The 20,011-nt window shown below is 42.4% G+C and overlaps 1 protein-coding gene and 1 long non-coding RNA gene across 7 annotated transcripts in view; one reads left to right on the plus strand and one right to left on the minus strand.

Annotated features, from left to right (window-relative positions):
* The window catches only part of cacna1fb (calcium channel, voltage-dependent, L type, alpha 1F subunit), a 43,143-nt gene extending 23,303 nt beyond the window's left edge, over window positions 1-19,840 (plus strand). Inside the window, exons 26-48 of the mRNA XM_061840108.1 lie at window positions 13-159; window positions 258-459; window positions 569-727; window positions 1,324-1,434; window positions 3,258-3,341; window positions 3,454-3,582; window positions 6,173-6,238; window positions 6,538-6,629; window positions 6,717-6,876; window positions 7,383-7,510; window positions 8,495-8,591; window positions 8,733-8,835; window positions 8,909-9,010; window positions 9,734-9,864; window positions 9,951-10,082; window positions 10,174-10,424; window positions 13,820-13,927; window positions 13,995-14,113; window positions 14,184-14,296; window positions 15,757-15,970; window positions 16,041-16,097; window positions 16,175-16,275; window positions 17,093-19,840. Coding sequence (XP_061696092.1) covers window positions 13-159; window positions 258-459; window positions 569-727; window positions 1,324-1,434; window positions 3,258-3,341; window positions 3,454-3,582; window positions 6,173-6,238; window positions 6,538-6,629; window positions 6,717-6,876; window positions 7,383-7,510; window positions 8,495-8,591; window positions 8,733-8,835; window positions 8,909-9,010; window positions 9,734-9,864; window positions 9,951-10,082; window positions 10,174-10,424; window positions 13,820-13,927; window positions 13,995-14,113; window positions 14,184-14,296; window positions 15,757-15,970; window positions 16,041-16,097; window positions 16,175-16,275; window positions 17,093-17,356 — 3,070 coding nt within the window. The 3' untranslated portion in view covers window positions 17,357-19,840. The remainder of the gene's footprint in view (window positions 1-12; window positions 160-257; window positions 460-568; window positions 728-1,323; window positions 1,435-3,257; window positions 3,342-3,453; window positions 3,583-6,172; window positions 6,239-6,537; window positions 6,630-6,716; window positions 6,877-7,382; window positions 7,511-8,494; window positions 8,592-8,732; window positions 8,836-8,908; window positions 9,011-9,733; window positions 9,865-9,950; window positions 10,083-10,173; window positions 10,425-13,819; window positions 13,928-13,994; window positions 14,114-14,183; window positions 14,297-15,756; window positions 15,971-16,040; window positions 16,098-16,174; window positions 16,276-17,092) is intronic.
* Window positions 6,046-15,066, minus strand: LOC133511318 (uncharacterized). 6 transcript variants are annotated; one of them, XR_009797871.1, is made up of 6 exons: window positions 14,244-15,066; window positions 13,967-14,118; window positions 8,707-8,934; window positions 7,991-8,608; window positions 7,834-7,870; window positions 6,046-6,348 (listed from the first exon to the last, which is right to left on the minus strand). It is a non-coding gene; the product is annotated as an uncharacterized LOC133511318 (long non-coding RNA). The 6 variants fall into 6 exon arrangements; XR_009797868.1 differs by lacking the exon at window positions 6,046-6,348 and having other exon boundaries at window positions 7,611-7,870; window positions 7,991-8,308; window positions 8,542-8,608; XR_009797864.1 differs by lacking the exon at window positions 6,046-6,348 and having other exon boundaries at window positions 7,611-7,870.
* Window positions 19,841-20,011: the final 171 nt, after the last annotated feature.

Here is a 20,011-nt window from a genome sequence, read left to right on the forward strand (position 1 = left end):
GTGTATGTCCAGAGGGACATTTGTGGTTTACAAAGATGGAGATGTAAACCATCCGATGGTGCGAGAAAGAATTTGGCACAACAGCGACTTCAATTTTGACAACGTGCTCATGGGAATGATGGCGCTCTTCACCGTGTCTACTTTTGAGGGCTGGCCCGCGTGAGTACTCTGTCCATGTGTGTGTACTCCAACTAGTTGCAGCAGGTGTCATAGTAGTGTTTTGATGGCACATTGAAGCTCTGCTGCCCGCCCCCCAGCCTGCTATACAAGGCCATCGACGCCAACGGGGAGAACTCGGGTCCCATCTACAACTATCGTGTGGAGATCTCCATCTTCTTCATTGTCTATATCATCATCATCGCCTTCTTCATGATGAACATATTCGTGGGTTTCGTCATCATCACTTTTAGGGAGCAAGGAGAACAGGAGTACAAGAACTGTGAACTGGACAAGAACCAGGTAACCCAACAACTACACCCAGCCCGTCCACAAACCGCAACAAAAAATGTCACACACTTTTCTACACATGGGCTCGAGTCTTCCGCTAATGTTGCATGTGACTCCACAGCGTCAATGCGTTGAGTACGCTCTAAAAGCTCAGCCCCTAAAGCTCTACATCCCCAAGAACCCGGTCCAGTACAAGTTCTGGTCCATCATCAACTCCACAGCCTTTGAGTACGTCATGTTTGTGCTCATCCTGCTCAACACCGTCACCCTCGCCATCCAGGTAACCACCTGTGGGTGGGAACAAAGAGAAGGTTGGGCAAAAGGGGTGGTTGCGGTAAACACCTATGGCTGGAGCTGAGGGGACGTTGGGCTGAAACCTGGGGGGTTTGGTTCAGATGAGAGAAGGTGGAGCCAAAGGGAACGATCCAAGTATGCTGAATGAAGTTTAAGCGTGAAAGTGGGGGCAAAATAAACACTTGTTGGTGCAGTTTACAGGCAGTCAAGGTAAGATGACGGAAGATGAGGGATAAGGGAGGTTATCCAGGTAAACTGAGAGAACATTGTAGGGCGGGTTGGGGATATGACCCTGGTAAAGTTTGGGAAGATGGGGAAAACTGAGGAAAGATGAAGCCGAAGGGGAGCGGTCTATGTAAGCAACCATGGGAGGACCCGAGGGAAGGTGTGGCTAAAGGTAGGCGCTCCAGGTAGGACAAAGACATGTGGGGCTGAAGGGGGGTGGTCCAGGGGAGGTGAGGGCATGTGGGGATGAAGTTGGTTGATGGAGGTAAACACCTGTGGGTAGAACAGAGGGAAGACAGGGCCAGGCGGATACACAGGCGTGGGCTTTTGTGTGACATGTGCGTTTGATGTGTGCAGCACTACGAGCAGTCTAAGACCTTCAGCCACATCATGGACATCCTCAATATGGTCTTCACTGGACTCTTCACTGTGGAGATGCTGCTCAAATTGTTAGCCCTCAGACTCAGGGTAAGTCTTCTTCACAGATATGCGTCTCTATGGGCGTGAGGGGCAGTGATCTGGTGTTCTTGCCCCTCCCGTTGGCACTGGTCGGGTCACTTTGGTCTCATAAATTTGAGTAAAACATGATGGACTTGAATTCCATGTGCTGCGATAACTAAAAGTAATGTAGTATTTTAACGTTTCAAGTCATATCTTATCACAGCTGCATAGACACTAAGGAAAAATCCCACCGCACCATTCAACAGTAGCACTGCCTTGCTTGCTTCCCACATCCTGTCGTGCCCTTTTCTGTCCTCTCTTATCTGGTTTTCTTGGTTAGTATTTGCATTCCCCTAGTGGGTGCCCCCACCTCCAAATCCACAAATAACTTTTAATTTTACTTATGTTAAAACATCTTTACTGTCTCACCATTCTTCTGCTGTGGTTCTCCTCCGTAATCCGCTTGTCTAGTCCATCCCCCTGTCTGCCCCCTTTTCTGTCTGGCTGCATTTTCAATAAACATCAGATTAATAATAATCAAAAAAATATATAGTAACCAGAGGTAGAATTCAAACTGCGCCGTTGCACGGCAAAAGTGTTCAACTGTTGAACAGGACAGGCTAAAAAAAAAAAAAGACGTACACAAAGAGGACAAGTTGGGAAAATTCAATTATTTATTATTTTCGCTAACTAGCTAGCAAGCTAAGGAGTGAAATAGCTGACTTGTTTGGGGCGACATCGATTGAAAGAGAGTTCACTAACTGTGCGACCCACATTTAGTTTCACACCATACCAAAAAAAGACTGACAGAGTTGTTAAGATTAAGATTGCTTGAGACTACACTGTTGTATCAAGAGGCCAAACAGAAAAGGGGAAATTCCAACTTTTTTTTTCTAAAGTTGACAACTTTATTTGGACTTGTATAACTTTTTCTAATCTAATTTACTGGGTCTTCTCGTGAAATGCATCCCTTCTTTTAGTTCGTAAATGAGTGAATATTAAATGAGTGTGTGCCCTCATACGTTTGATTAGCAGGGCAGAATTCGTAAGTTGTGAAATCCTTTATTATGGTTTTATGTCAACACAGTATATCAGCGGCATAATAGATAGATAGATAGATAGATAGATAGATAGATAGATAGATAGATAGATAGATAGATAGATAGATAGATAGATAGATAGATAGATAGATAGATAGATAGATAGATAGATAGATAGATAGATAGATAGATAGATAGATAGATAGATAGATAGATAGATAGATAGATAGATAGTCACTATCATTTATCGTGAAAGTTTTTGGCTGACTCAAGGCGAGAGGCGGGAGACACCCTAAATTGGTCGCCAGCCAATCACAAGGCACATATAAACAAACAACCATTCGCGCTCACATTCACACCATGGGGCAATTTAGTGTCTTCAATCAACCTACCGTCCATGTTTTTGGGATGTGGGAGGAAAACGGAGTATCTGGAGAAAATCCATGCAGGCACATGGAGAACATGCAAACTCCACACAGGCACGGTTGGGATTTTTAACCATGGTCCTCAGAACGGTGAGGCAGATGTGCTAACCAGTATTCCACTGTCTCCTCCCCCCCCCCCCCACAAGAGAAAGTGATCACAACAAAATATTTTACATGATATAGTGAATGATTAATAGATCTGTATTCTGTGATGATAAATTGCAGGGACTGGTTGTTCCCCGGCGACGAGGTGGGTTGGGGGGTTGGGGTCATTGGTTCCATGATATGTGCATCCCTGGACAAACCGTCTCAAGTATAAAATGATCTACAGTATGTCTTTGAAGTATAAACTCATCAATGCATGTGTGTGTGTCTGTGTGTGCAGCATTACTTCGTGGATGCGTGGAATTCCTTTGACGCTCTCATCGTGGTTGGCAGTGTGGTAGACATCGTCGTGACCGAGTTCAGCGTACGTAAACAAGCAAAAATAACAAATTTGAATGTTTGCACATCACTTGACTGTCACTCATGTGTGTGTGTGTGTGTGTGTGTGTGTGTGTGTGTGTGCGTGGGTGTATCAGAGCGGAGAGGACAGCTCTCGAGTGTCCATTACTTTCTTCCGGCTCTTCCGAGTGATGCGATTGGTCAAACTGCTGAGCAAAGGGGAGGGCATCCGAACTCTGCTGTGGACATTCATCAAGTCGCTACAGGTACTTTTATTATAACAGGCATGTTACTGTGTTCTTACACCAGTAGATGGATTTTTTTTTTAAAACACAATCCAACACTCATTAGTTAAATGGATTACAATTAGATAGTAGAGGCTATCTTTAAACAGAAGGCATCCCAACTGTTTCTCGGCTTATTACTATGTTATTACTAGACTTTACAGCTATCTGATCATCTTGATTGGCTTGGATAATAATGTGCGTTTCATACAAATTTTGTGACAGTCTGCAAAGTGTGATCGTCTCTGCAAATGACGACATTATCTCTCACAGTCTCCTTTAGGCATTTGGCATTCGACACTGAGGTCTTGTTTGTTTGAACTGTTCATGTGTTTTGTGATTATGTAGCGCAGGCTGGCCGTGGCTGACTAACTATTGTGGCTAAACAGAGTGCTCATCATCACCTGCATGGCAACTTTGTTGTCTGATTATGTCCAGTTAAAAAATCCCACACATTTTATGTCCAAGTTTCTACATCACATTTAGCCGCTTCGAAAATGTACCTACGAGTGCAGGATTGCCCAAGCAGAACTGACCGCGTACCAAAGACAAAGTCACTGATTATCACATCATTAAGCCAATAATCATTACCTCCATGTCAACTTTATCACCAGATTATTTTGTCCAATAATGTGAGGACAACTCCTGTGTGCTAATCAGCACAATATTCATCATTGAAGTTGTGTTGGGGAAACACAAAGCGCACTAAAGCACCATAACACGTTATGGCACTGTGTTGTTATTGTTGTAATCGCTGTTGGAATATGCCATAGGGCCACGGGACCTGCCATCATGAGTATTTTATTATATTATTTGTTGCAATGTCACTGCAATATAAGTTTAATTTGTAATTGCTTTATTATTTGAAGCATTATTATTATTTTTTGCAGTTGTAATACCTTGATTTTAGTGAGATTACTGCACAGTAATGGCCATGAATTGTACTTATAATTTAGTTATTTAGTAGTTTAAATAACTGATCATAATCCGATATACAAACATATCTATAGTATATCAGCAGATAAGGCTCTTTTTACTCAAGTCACCACTACTAAGTTAAACAGGTTAGTACTATGTTATTACAGTGTTGTTACGTCACTGTATGCTATTGGAAAACTCGCTGTTACATGCTTATTACTATGTTGGTATACCAGTAGATAGACATTTTTCTTTTCTTTTCTTTTTTTTTTAGCCGTGACCACTAATTATTTAATTACATCATTACTACGTTATTACAAGGGTTCTAAAGGAACACCGGGAAACCCACCAAGTGCCAGTTTCATTAATTTGGGTCCAAAACTTATTGGTCAGTATGGCTAGTGATCTGTGTGTACGATCCCAGGCAGGAGCACCACCTGTCACACATTTACAAGGTGCATTGACTGCTGAGATTTCAGTGTGAGTTACCATGGAAACAAATTTAGGAGAAGAAGAAGAGATTAATGAAGTGTAAAGTACTAAAATGAAAAATTTTAATTTAATGTTTTTCAGAAGGACGTCTGGGGGTGGAGGGGTCGCGGGAGGGAGAGGAAGAACAATTGTGGAGAGCAAAAAGGAAAATATTTTATGCCAAATGGCTTTTGGGGATCAGAAAAATACTGTTGTATTTTGTCTGGCTTACCAACTACACACACAAATACAAGCCTCTTTAGTCTTTTGTCATAAGTTAATTCATAAATTTAAAATTTTAGAAAGGAAATTTATTTGTATCTATTAGTATTTTGTAAATGTATCCATGTTGTGAATGTTTTCATTCATGCCAACAATTCTAATGAAATGATAAAATGAATTCAGTGGCACTCATGAGCTCTTATTTTCACCCCCCCCCCAAAAAAAAAAAAAAAAAAAAAAAAAAAAAAAAAAACCCTTGTAATTCTGAGTGGGCAGCACAGTGGTTCAGCTGGTAAAGCCTCACAGTTCTGAGGTCCTGGGTTCAATCCCCGGACCTGCCTGTGTGGAGTTTGCATGTTCTCCCATGCCTGCGTGGATTTTCTCTGGGCACTCCAGTTTCCTCCAACATCCCAAAAACATGCAACATTAATTGGACACTCTAAATTGCCCCTAGGTGTGATTGTGAGTGCGGCTGTTTGTCTCCATGTGCCCTGCGATTGGCTGGCAACTAGTTCAGGTTGTACCCTGCCCCCCTCCTGCCAGTTGACAGCTGGGATAGGCTCCAGCGCTCCCCGCAACCCTTGTGGGGATAAGAGGCTAAGAAATAGATGGATGGATAATTCTGATTAGCTGGTAACTTGTGAAAGTTCCCACAGGCATTCACTAATAATCAAAAAAGTGAATTTAGAACGCTGGCTATTAAAAGTGCAGCTGCTATTTTATTACAAAATTCACCACAGTTTGATTTTTAAAAAAGGTGGTTTACTATTTTATTACACTTGGAGATAACAGTTTTTAACCCAAATCACCAATGCTTAGTTAAACACACGCGATTTCAACAGTAGATGTGCTTGACTTTCTTCACTCAAGATTCCACTAGTTACATGGCATATTATTACCGTTATTACAGCAATATACAGTACGTATGCAGGTCCGTAACTGGTCTGACGTGTCCTCCTAGGCGTTGCCGTATGTCGCCCTGCTCATCGCCATGATCTTTTTCATCTACGCGGTCATCGGCATGCAGGTGAGAGTGCGCTGAGCACATGGCTTTTAAGTTGAGTTTTTTTTGCATCGTTTTGTGAAGTTGGAGGTGATCTTCCATGTTTGCTGTCAAGCGCTACGCTCACATGACGCCTTAGGATGTTAGGGAAAAAAAAGCACAAATATATGCACTTAGGAATGAACTCATACAGTACCTTGGTAAGGTCTCCGAAAAAATAAAAATATAAAAATAATCCAAATGCAGTAAGGGTTAGGCTTTTCTGTACAACCTAAAGGGGAAAATGAGACGTCATGTGATATGTTTGCCCGTGTCTCCATCAGACGTTTGGGAAGATTGCCATGCAGGATCACACGCAGATCAACAGGAACAACAACTTCCAGACTTTTCCTCAAGCCGTCCTCCTTCTCTTCAGGTCTGGTGTTTATCAGGACTTCTCACTTGGCCTCTTGACTGTGTCTGACTGTGTATATGTGTGTGTGTGTGTGTGTGTGTGTGGCAGGTGTGCGACGGGCGAGGCGTGGCAGGAGATCATGCTGGCCAGTCTTCCCGGGAAACGCTGTGATCCCGAGTCCGACTACGAGCCAGGAGAAGAGTTCAGCTGCGGAAGCAACTTTGCTATTGTTTACTTCATCAGCTTTTTCATGTTGTGTGCCTTCCTGGTGGGTGTACTGAACATTAAACCAACTCTTATGTATTACATGGGTTATTACTATGTTATTATTGTTATTTTTCAGTAGTCACTCAGTTATAGGAACGCAAAGGTGTAATAACTACCTTGTTTCTCCTATAGATACTATTTTACCCAACTTCCCACTACATTTTTAAATGGATTATTAATATGTTACTCACCAACATTTTTTTTAATCGAGTCACCCCTACTTATGTATTACACCAGCAGATGATATTTTTTCTACCCGAGTCACCAGTGGGTTGTTACAGGTTATTTACGACACTACTATTACGCATGTAATTACTACTATACAACCAATTAATCACTATGACCTCAAATTGATTAACTTTTTTTTTTTTTTTTTTACTATACTGTTACGCCAGTGGATACTTTTTTAAACCAAGTCACCACTACATTGTTACATGACAATCTCATTACATCAGTACAAGCAACTTCATTACACATATGTATGGATGAACGTGTATGTCTCTGCAGATCATCAACTTGTTTGTGGCGGTCATCATGGACAACTTTGACTACCTAACCCGCGACTGGTCGATCCTCGGTCCACATCACTTAGATGAGTTCAAGAGGATCTGGTCAGAATATGATCCAGAGGCCAAGTACGACCACTTAGAGACGCAGACATATCTAAATACGAGACACGTCGTTTTAGAAATTGCCAGTTTAATCCTATTAGTCAAAGGAAGATCCTTTTGATGGGCTAGCCAGAAGTTGCATTAGATACCAGTAGGGATTTACCTTCAAAAAACAAATATTCATACAAAAACGCTGTAGTGTTAGTGCATGCAGAACAATACTCATACTTCCTAATCTTTAAAAAAAAATTAGGTTAGTTGAGTTAAGTTCTGTCTTTCCTTTCTTCTTCCGTTGGTTTTAGCTTACGGTAATGTAAGAATGCAGGCCTCCATGCACCACAACACACCTCTCGTTGCTCTGCTCTTGCCTGGATAGGTCTTTGGCTGTATAGAATAAAAAAAAAACATGAACTTTCACTACTGTACGTCAATTAGGAATACCCAATTTATTTCAATTTGCTAAATGCCAGAATAATGACTGAAGGATTTCTTTTTTAGACATACATTTTTACATTTGATAGGCAGCACGGTGAACAACTGGTTAGCACATCTGCCTCGCCGTTCCCAGCCCAGCCTGTGTGGAGTTTGCGTGTTCTCCCCGTGCTTGCATGTTTTTCTTTTCCCTCAGATAGTCTGGTTTCCTCCCACATCTCAAAAGCGTGCGTGCTAGATTTACTGAAGACTCGAAATTGCCCGTAGGCATTAATGTGTGTGCAAATGGTTGTTTCTATGTGCCCTGTGATTGGCTGGTAACCAGTTCAGGGTGTACCCCACCTCTTGCCCGTTGGCAGCTGGGATAGGCTCCAGCATTCCCCGCGACCCCTGTGAGGATAAGCGGCTAAGAAAATTGATGGATGGATGGATGGATAATTACTAAGTTTTGAAATAAATGAATAATTGCTTAGTAACCGTGATTTCAATGATGAAAATAATGGTGATTGTAATTTTCTTGTAATTGGCTTGTCGTAGCATGTCAGAGTAATTTATTTCTGTGTCATTGTCGCTCAGGGGTCGCATTAAACACTTGGATGTTGTGGCCCTACTTCGAAGGATACAACCTCCCCTTGGCTTTGGAAAACTCTGTCCTCACAGAGTAGCGTGTAAGGTAATTAAAGCAAACATCTGTAAACATAAAGTACATGTAAAGTTTTTCAATTGTTCGGTTGAACAACTGAGGCTGAAGACTAAAACTATTTCATGCGTGGATTAAACTTTCTTACCTTGGTGTGGATGTCACTGTTGTTAGCGTCTGGTGGCTATGAACATGCCTCTAAACGCAGACGGCATGGTGACCTTCAACGCCACCCTCTTTGCGCTAGTCCGCACCGCACTTAAGATCAAGACCGAAGGTGTGTCCTCAGGAAGCAAATGTTTTAGTCGACATGGCCGTCTTTTGACACGCTTCCTTTTTGCTGTCACCAGGCAACCCAGATCAGGAGAACGAGGAGCTAAGGGGGATCATCAAGAAGATTTGGAAGAGAATGAAACCAAAACTTCTGGATGAAGTCATTCCACCACATGAAGGTACAAATGTTAACATTAACATTAGAACTAGTCATAGCGTGGTAGTTAGCCTACCTGTTGAAACTCCGATAACAGATACTAAAGTAGTACAGACCAGTATCATGGATCAGTAACACAGGCCAATAGCACAGACCAATACCATGGTCCATTTCCACGGACCAGTAGGCCCACCATGGACCAATACCATGGACCAGTACAATGGATCACAACCATATTTCAGTTACGTGGGTGTGGAAAAATGTCTGTTGTAACAGAGAATACCAAAGCAAATATTTTATGACAATGTTACATGTGCTTTTTTTTTTAATCTTTGCATAGAGGTCAGACAATTAAACATGGAGACGTAAAGCATCTTGAAGGTCTGGCCAAAAGGGAGTCTCAAAACTGGATTTTCATACCTTGCTAGATGTTAATGAGCTGATCAATACATAAACTACAGAAAGACAATGCCAGGAGGTCAATGTAATAAAGCTCTCATGGAAATGCACCCAGTTGGCTTCATTCCTCCAACTTCCGCTGTTGTTCTGGAACAGATAGACTGGAGTCACTTCTTGTAATCAAACCAACTGTTGCGATCCACTATTAAAGATACACATGTATGATATCAAATGCCAATACTACAGTCAAGTACTGTCAATCAGTACCATGCAACACAGCCCAACAGCACAGACCAGTACCATGGACCCGTACCACTCTCTGTCTCTCTGCTGTTTCCTACTGTAGAGGAGGAAGTGACAGTTGGGAAGTTCTATGCCACTTTCCTGATCCAAGATTACTTCCGCAAGTTCCGTAAGAGGAAGGAGAGAGGGGGTCTGAGTGTGGAGACTGATGCCACCAACCCATCAGCCGTACAGGTCTGTCAGTCGTACGGCTGCATCAGCCGTACAGGTCTGTCTAGTATTCGGAGAACGGGTGTGTATTGACATGTGGGTGTTTGCAGTTGTGTAAAGCAGGTCTCAAGACTCTGCAGGATCTCGGTCCAGAGATGCGTCTGGCCCTCAATGAAGACCTGGAGGAGGAAGAGGAGGAGGAAGAAGAGGAGGAGGAGGAGGCCATGAGGGAAGAGGACGAGGTGGACCTTCTTCTTTTACCACAAATATACACACAAACACACACAAATATACACACATGCACACACACTCACTTTCTTCCCACCTCTGCAGATGGACACAGTAGGACCGCACAATGACCGGCGGGGCTCTATTGTGGGTGACGGCGGTATGGTTAATGGTGGTCTGATGCATCGAGTCGGTTCTCTCTGCAAAATGTCTAATGGCGGTGAATACGATGGCCACATTTCACGACGGGACAATCTGAGATCATCTGTTAATCATCATCATCACCGCCGACCCTCAGTCAAGAATGGCCTTCTCGAAAACACCAACAAGAGGCTGTCACATCACAAATATGGAAGGTAAGTAACTACTCATAACTGTGAAAACTATAAATATGGAATATCTAAAACCCATTTAAGGGAGAAGAGAATTGGCGGGTGATTACAGATTAAGCAATCTGCCTCTCTGACCAGGAGAGGAAGAGGGTAAGACAGAACAGCAATGACAGTAAAACGGGCCCAAAACCTGGCTAAAAGAGTGTAATGGACCTTTCCGACTGGCAATCTTAAGCTCCACCCCCTTAGCTACAGTTAACATGTCCCACAAGCTTCCAAAATGGCGACTCAAGAGAACAGGTTTGAAGCCGATTCTCTATCGCGTATTCCAGATAATATTGCAGTATGTTTTCTTACCAAATGTGTCAGACTTGTCCAAGAGAGTTCTACAGAGAGGTCTCAACTATTTCAGACAAGGATATGTACACAGAATTAAGATTTTGGACGGAGCAGGACGCAATGTCAGAGTTACAGTGAAATGTTGGCAATTGATGCAAAAAAGTTTGACGCCTCACAAACCTCATATTGAAATCCAATAGGATTAAATAATGGAATCGTACTATGCATGTAAAGCAGGGTGAGTACTTTTTACTTGGAAAGATCATGAGTAATATCATTGCAGCCTTTATAAGTGAGTTTCACTTGACTGGTAATGGAACCCAGTGCTCTGTCTTAAAAGTCCGATGTGATACAAATAGGCAAATAGACAGTTCTGTTGCATGACATCGCGCATTTCCGGATCCCTAACCCGACTCTTCAGCATAAAACATTACACACTTCATACAGCAGGTCAGTGATACGCTAACAACGTGAAAGTTGTTCTCCTGCAATGTATAAAGCACTGATAATAATGAAATGAAACTCAGAGAAGATACTTCTCCCTCACTTACCTTCGAACATACAACCTTGTGTTTGTTGATATTGTCCACATTCAGTTGTACGTGAGCTCTTCTGCGAGCCTTAATCCATCGTAGACATTTTGTGAACTGTGTTTTAGGCTTTGCAAAACGAATCAACTGGGCCCCTTGTAACCTAGCTGGATATCTTTCATCAGAATTGTACGTTCCCCGACCATTTTCTTCTTAACATTAACTTTTCCAAGGGCACGCTACTGACAACCAGCATTGCCTGTGTGACATGACAACAAGAGGGGAGGGTCAAGCCAGGGGTTAAGACAATGCGGCTATCTGATTGGCTATTATTGTATGAGTGATCGATGACTTGGGAGCTGTTTTTATAAATTAACGTGTGGTATAACCAAATGGGAGTCAAGATTTAAAAGCTATGACAGAGGTAGCCACTCTAATTTCCTTATGTAGGGCATTCCAGTGTACTGGAGCCCAAATAGAGAATGCTCCACATCCTAATGATTTCTTTTCGCCCTCGGAGTCACTAAACTCCCAATATGTTGCGTGTGTAAGGATCAGATAGAACATAAGGTACCACTAAATTACCAAGATAGGAAGGTGTTAATTAGGCCCTGGACTTGCCCTGTAAATCTAAAGCTGTTATTCATATGGACACTAAAGAATGACTTTCAAATAAGAATTAAATCCATACTCCTTGTACTATTCCAAAATAGAGAATTGGAAACGAGAAAGAGTACACTGGTGCTTTTTGGCGGCGCTTCTCCCTCCCAAAACGTTTTTCTTTTTGTCATGAGCTCGGCTGGACCGTGGCCAAGAGGGGTGTGGCCACTGCTCTGGCCACTGACACCTGTCACTGCCACAGCTGTTTCACATTGGGATTGTAATTCGATGGTGTATTTAAATTGGAGTTTTGGTCACTGGCATTTGCCAGTTCGTTGTGCGTTGTGCCCTGATTTAGTGAGTTGCATCCGATGACTGTCGGAATCTCCACCACTGAAAATAGTGTAGTGTTGCGCTATCCTTGTCACAGTGTTTCTGTGTCACCTTAGTTTAGTCCTGTCTTAGTTTATGTTCCTAGTTCATAGTTTGACTCGTAGTCATCAGACCTCGCTTCACGTTTTTGGATCCTGCCTTTGCTCAGGGTTGCAGTACCTAGGGTGCTTACACCATGTATGACCTCAGCTTTGAATAAAACTACGCCTAACCTCGTGTCCTTGTCCCGGAGTCCTGCATTTGAGTCCAGCCACGCACCGGAGGTTCCTGACACTTTTTGAGTTTTAAATGGCTTACTTAACCGGAGTCCCTCGCAGTACCATAACTACAGGTCGAACCTTTTACACCTGTCTCTATTCCATAAATCCTCACTGGCTGGGAACGGCTGCTCCTCGATCCCTCACTGGCTGGCTATGCTACGTTGGATAAACTTTCTAGCATTCATTCTGCCGTGGTCGCCCCCTCAAGCAATTGCTCCTTTTCGGCTTTGGTTGTGGTACTGTCTTGAATATCCGTGCAGCTCATCATACTCAGCTTTCAGGCACCTAGTTTCATCGTCTGTTCTCGGTGGAGACCTATAAACGTCTTTCCCATGCCCCTGCAGCTTCTGAGGCCAAATGTGAAGAAACTAGACGCAGTATTTCAACATGACGTCAGCCTTATGTGTCAGATAAAAAATATATATATTCTGCATTGTGGGGACAGCATGGCTCCGTTGGTATCGTGGTCATTTGCCAACCTGAACGGTGTTGAGTTTGATCCTCAGCCTTTGTAACAATGTCCTAATATAATAATAAAAATAATAATAACAACAATAATAATAATAATAAGGGCGGCGCGGTGGATCAGCTGGTAAAGCATTGGCCTCACAGTTCTGAGGTCCCGGGTTCGATCCCAATTCTAATGAAATGATCAAATGAATTCAGTGGCGCTCATGAGCTCTTATTTTCACCCCCCCCCCCAAAAAAAAAAAAAAAAAAAAAAAAACAGCACAGTGGTTCAGCTGGTAAAGCCTCACAGTTCTGAGGTCCTGGGTTCAATCCCCGGACCTGCCTGTGTGGAGTTTGCATGTTCTTCTCGTGCCTGCGTGGGTTTCCTCCGGGCACTCCGGTTTCCTCCCACATTCCAAAAACATGCAACCTTAATTGGACACTCTAAATTGCCCCGAGGTGTGATTGTGAGTGCAGCTGTTTGTCTCGATGTGCCCTGTGATTGGGTGGCAACCAGTTCAATGTGTACCCCGCTTCCTGCCCGTTGACAGCTGGGATAGGCTCCAGAGCCTTCCGCGAACCTTGTGAGGATAAGCGGCTAAGAGAATGGATGGATGGAAATATCATATCGAAATGTATATGTTTTCCCTTTTTTTTTTAACCATTTACAACTATACAATGTGATTGTGTTTTTGAATTTTTCATCCATACCTAAATATAATGTGCTCTATTATCTTTTTGAAAATCTTTTTGGAAAAATGTGCGCATTGTTTTTGAGAAATTACGGTATGTTTATGTTTGATGTAATATGAAACCTAAAAATGTGAAAATTGCTTGGATTTGGCAGGAAGGACTTGAGGGATAGGCATTGGCGGAATGGCGACATGGACATGTCCAGAGAATCACGTTACTACACAAGAGAAGACGACGCAGGCAGCATCACTTCCACAGAAATGTACATGCACAGTCACACACACACGTACAGTACACGCACCTTTACATCTGCATGGGTGTGTTTCCAGATATTACCCTGATGATCATCTGCACCATGATGGCCACGCCCACTACAGCCACTATGGTAATGGCTACAGCGATGGCAGAAGGACAACACGGAGGCGTCTTCTACCGGCCACGCCCACAGGTGAGCTACAACCAATTACAACACGAGAGTGACGTCATCCAGGACAGCTGACGGTGGATTTGGCCTCCAGGTCGAAAGCCCTCATTCAATATTCAGTGTCTGAGACGTCAGGGCAGCAGTGACGACTTACCCATGCCTGGAACGTACCACCCCACTTCTCCTCCACGCCGCACCCGCACTCAGGTGTATATATGCACACACACGCATACATAAATATGCACAGACACAAACACACAGACTCACTAACGGCCACTTGCACAAGCGGATGTGAAAACACACACATATCTACATTTAAAAAGGAAAAGACACACCCACATATGCATATGCACACAAACACGCAGGCACATACTCACTAACAATCTTACACAAATGCATACTCATGAAAAGACACATTCACAAACACGAACACTGTAACAAATTCACACACTAAAACTGTCACAGTCATACACATGGACACAGTCACCTATATCTCCCCACACAAACACTAATTCATACACGCACACGCAAAGACACGTACATTCCCGCATACAGGCATACAAAAACACACACGCATACATAAATATGTACAGACGCAAACAGACTCACTAACATGCACTGGTAGAAGCACATGTGAAAACACACACACACACATCTAAGTGACAAAGGAAAAGACTCACCCACATACACGTATCCATAGAAACACACACACACACACACACTGACTGACAACTCTACACAAATGCACACCCATGAAAATACACGTTCACAAACGCAAACACTGAAACAAATTCACACACTAAAACAATCACAGTCATACACATGGACACACTGACCGATATCTAGCCTCCCCCACACACAAACATATGTACATTCACGCATACAGGCATACAAAAACACACACACCCGTACATAAATATGCACAGACACGAACAAACACACTCACCAACATGCACTTGGGCAAGCACATGTGAAAACACACACACATCTACATTCACAAAAGAAAAGACACACCCACATACGCATATCCACAAAGACACGCTCACTGAAAACCTTCCACTAATGCACACCCATGAAAATACACGTTCACATACACGAACACGGAAACAAATTCACACACTAAAACAGACACAGTCATACACGTGGATGGACACAGCTATATCTACGCACACAAAAACTAATACAAACATACAAACACATATACGTTCACGCATACATCCATACAAAAACACACTCACAGTCACACACCTAAATAATCATACAGTGGAACCTTGGGGTCCGAACTGAATTTGTCTTGTGACCCCATTCTTAAACCGAGGTGATATATTGTATATGTATGTATGTGTATATTGGTATATTGAAATGAATGGAAATCTATTTGTTCTAGCCCCATATTTAAGGTACACTTACCATTTTATTAGTATGGTTGAAAATAAATGTAGCGTGATACTGAAATAGCGAAAACTTTATTCGAAAGAAAAACGCAAATAAATATGAACAAACTGTTGTAACATTAAGTAATATACATGTTATAACACACATATAACACACACACATACGGTAAAGCATTCACAAACAAATATAGGAACACATACGTGGATGGACACTCACATGCACACATGAAACACACCCACGCACAAGCAAACTCCTGTTCCTTTCTCTTGTAGACGTACAGCAGTTACAACCACCCTCCAACATCCGGTCGCTCATCTGTGGTTTCCTCCACCTCCTGGGCCAATCCGTGCCCTCGCCGTGGTCGCCTCCTGTACGCTCCTCTCATCTTGGTGGAGGAGGAGAGCAGCCCATCTTGGGGCCGAGAAAGAGAAGGAGAACGAGGAGCTGGATGCGGCCAGGAGGACAAGCTGGCGGGAGCGGGAAGAGGTGAGCCGCATCCGCTGCTCTCTGCGCTGACCAGCTGCCTGTCGCTCATCAGTTTTTGCATTCCCGCCAGCAGGTGTAAGCGTGACGGGAGCGGCGCCGAGCCCTGCCTGGTACGCCGCGACGGGAGGTGAGCCGAGACGTCCGAGGCTTAGTGAGGCCGTCCCGCGGCCCACGTACAATTCACGTGTCACTTGTGCCCTGCAGCCCCGCCTCCTTACAGAGCGTACACCACCCTCAGAGTTCCCTCTCAACTCGGCTCTCCGTTTGGCGAGAAACGTGGCTCAGCCGACAGCCTGGTGGAGGCGGTGAGACCAACGGACCAAAGTCAGACATGACTAACTGCAAAACATCCATCAGACATGACTAATCAAAGGAGGCTGGACTGACATGGTGACGCAGACAAGAGTTATCTAGAAAGGGGATTCAGGCATGACGAATCAAAGATTGTTGATCAAACCTGGCTCTTCAATGGAAGGTGTACAGAAATGACTGATCAATAAGTTGTTACGACACACCTAACGGGAAGAAGTCGATCGAACCTGACTAATCGAAGCAAGTTTGACGGATATGACTATCAAAATAAGTTGATCAATGAAACAAGTTCATCAGACATGAGTCACCAAAGGAAATACATCAAATGTGGTGAGCTGAAAAAGCTATTCAGACATCGCAAAACAGAGGAAGTTGATCAGACCACACTTTACTATCAAAAGAAGTTGATCAGACAGGACTATTAACAACAACAATAATAATAATAATAACAACAATAATAAGTTAATGAGGCATGATTTACCAAAGGAAGTCCGTGATCAAATGACAAAAAGACCAACTGGAAAAAAAAAAATCCTTCAGACGTGGCTAATTAAAAGAAGTTGATTGGTCAGACCTAATCGCAAGAAATTGATCTGATGACCGGGCACGACCAAATAAAGAAAGTCCATCAGACATGACTAATTGAAAAAGTTATTCAGACTTGATCAAATGGAAGAAGTTAATTTGGAAAATGCTCAAAATAAGTTGCCATGACTAATCAAAAGAAGTTAATCAGGCATGACTAATCAAAAGAAGGCCCTTTCTAATTCCTGGCATGTCAAGTGCGCTGACGAACTTTTGTCTCTGCAGGTTCTCATCTCTGAAGGTCTCGGCCTTTACGCACGCGATCCCAAATTTGTGGCATTTGCAAAGCGGGAGATCGCGGACGCATGTCACATGACCGTGGACGAGATGGAATCGGCCGCCAGCGATCTCCTGGGGTCTGCAAGCCACGACTTCCTCAGCACCGCCGGCGCGGAACAGGCTGCACTCTATAGCGACGAGGAGCCGATCCGGACGGGCCGGGAGGAGGACGAACTAGCTGATGAAATGAGCTGTGTGACTTCACTTTGATGGGCAGGTGTTCGCAGCCAATCAGGGACTGTGGAGCGGGCTGTCGCCGGGGCTCCGATGGAAGTAAAAACTCTTTCAAACGAAAGGTTTAAATGAAACAATGAAAAAAGAAAGTAGTGGATGAACATCGCGTGTCATGCTGAAGCTTCTCCACTGAGTGGTCATACCGGAACTCTGCAAGTTTGCAAACAAGACCTGCAGAAGAAGAACTTTGATTCAAGTGTTGGGTGCTATCTGTTAGCACTTACCAACCAGCTGCTTGGCATTCTAGCTGTACAGATGCAAAAACGTTTACTTATTCCTCGTCTTTTTGATAGTTTGAACATTTTAAAGTTTCTCAGTAAACATTACACAGTATTTATTTTTTTGACCTAGCTTAGCACAAACATTATCGTCTGTCTTGGATGACATGATTCCACCAGATGAACATTAACATTAGCCCGAGGTCAGTGTTAGCTGCTAAACACACCAGACCACCAACTGGCTTTCTAGCCGACCTTCACCATGCTGTACAATCGTCAACTGAGCCACCATTTTTTTTTTTTTTTATAAAGAAAAACACTTTTCAACAATTGGTATTTTTGGAAATTCCACCCTATGCTCTTAACTGTGTTGTGAGAGAGCAGCGTTCACAGAGGCACAGCGTGGTCCATTTTGTATGACTTTCCGAACAAACGTATTGGCTATTGACAGGGATACGTAAGTGCGTCCACCATCTTGAATGTGTCGCCTGGAAACATTTTGTTCTGCCCGACGCACCGGCTGCCCTGTCTTCTCAGTCAGAGCAGCATTGAATAACTGAACGAGTTTTCAAATATTTTCAAATATTAATATACAGAGTGCGCTTGGAGTGAATTTTCAAACATACTCAATGACTTTTCTGCCTGTGCTAACCGTTATCTGTTAGCTAAGGATTCCTGTGTAGAGTACTTGACAACAAAAGAAAACTTTTCTACTTTTTCACGTGTCCCTCTTTGCAATCACAAGCTGTGCCGCAGCTGATGGATGATATAATACTTGAGTCATCAGAGGAAGTTTTACAGACATGACTAATTGAAATGACTGGATCAGATTTGAATAATTGAAATTAGTTGATCCGGCCACTAATGGGGAAAAAAAAATGCAGAAATCACCAATCGAAATGAGTTGATCTCAGCACGACAAAACTGAATGAAGTCCATCAGACATGACTAATTGAAGAAATGTAATCAGCACGTGATGAATCAGAAGTTTTGCAAACATGACTGATCGCGATAAACTGATCAGGCACGATTTATTAAAAAAATGAGCAGACATAACTCATAATGGAAAATGGAGGGATAATTGATCAGAATATGTTGAGCAGGCATTACTCATCAAAAGAAGCGATTAGATGAAATGACTTCATCAGGCTTGACTAAATGAAGGATGGTCATCAGACATGATTAATTGAAAAATATTTTTCAGACATGACTAATCGAAATGCCTTGATTAGGGAGGACTAATTGAAGGAAGTCCATTGGCCATGACTAATTGAAAAGAGCTATTCAGACATAACTAACCACTGGCACTTGATCCGGCATGACTGATTAAAGTAGATCAGACTTGAGTAATCAAAGGTTCAAAGGACTCACTGGATTCACTTACGGACTACATGACCCCAAAACTTTTTTACTTTTTCTAGCTAGCTGTGCTGCATCTGACAGATTAGCTGCCTCCTGGTAGCGCATAGCCCCATGCGGAAGCTAATGCCGCCTCTGTGGTGACCCCGTGAGGAGACTTTTAAGCAGGCTTGAATTTTATGTATTTGTTGATCTACTGGAAGGTGGATTTTTATTTTGAATCTCATTTTTGTTGTAATGTTATTTTTTTTGTATTGATGGTGATCATCAGAGATCCTTTTGTCTTCTTGTGTTTTTCCTAAACATCAAACGAAGGGCTCACTCACGGTTGTCCCTGCAAATTACCACAACAAAGTCAACTCTGCATACCTCCAATTAAAAAAAAAACCTATATATTTGTTTTTTTAATTATAAAATTATTTATGTATATATTTTTTTCATCACTCACTGCAGACACACAAACAGACTAAACGTGTCATAATAGGTCTGTGCAATTAATTTATTTTGACTTTATCTATCAGAATATTTTTTTTGATACAAATATTTTAGAGGTAGAGTTTTCATAGAGGTACAATTGCACTAACGACACGGCAGCAAACAGCAAAGAGTATGTTTACAAAAGCAGGTGGTTGACTATTTAGCGACTTTACTGACCCATCTAAAAATCATTTTTTCCAAAAAAAAAGACCAGTGACTTAATTCCTGCTGACACAATAATCACAATTTTGCAGATGACAGGAATAATGTAAATAGAACACTGATATTGTGTGTTTACATAGTTGTTGTTTTTTTTGACAAATGGGACAATTATTTTCACAAAATCTGTAAAGAAAAAAAACTCACAAAATTTCCATTATTTTATTGGAAATTGATGAAAGTTTCAAAGCTGGAAAAACATTTTCAGAGTTTGTTTTGGTATTAGGAGAAAAAAGCAAATGTCAAATGTGGAAAAAAATTAAAATCTATGGTTTTTTTTAAAAAAAAAACACAGGTTTGTCCATCTTTTTTGATATACTAAGTAGTAAAAGTGTTTTATTTTCAGGGCATAGTGACT

The sequence above is a fragment of the Syngnathoides biaculeatus genome, chromosome 2 (genome assembly GCF_019802595.1).
Source record: "Syngnathoides biaculeatus isolate LvHL_M chromosome 2, ASM1980259v1, whole genome shotgun sequence".
Lineage (NCBI taxonomy): Eukaryota > Metazoa > Chordata > Actinopteri > Syngnathiformes > Syngnathidae > Syngnathoides > Syngnathoides biaculeatus.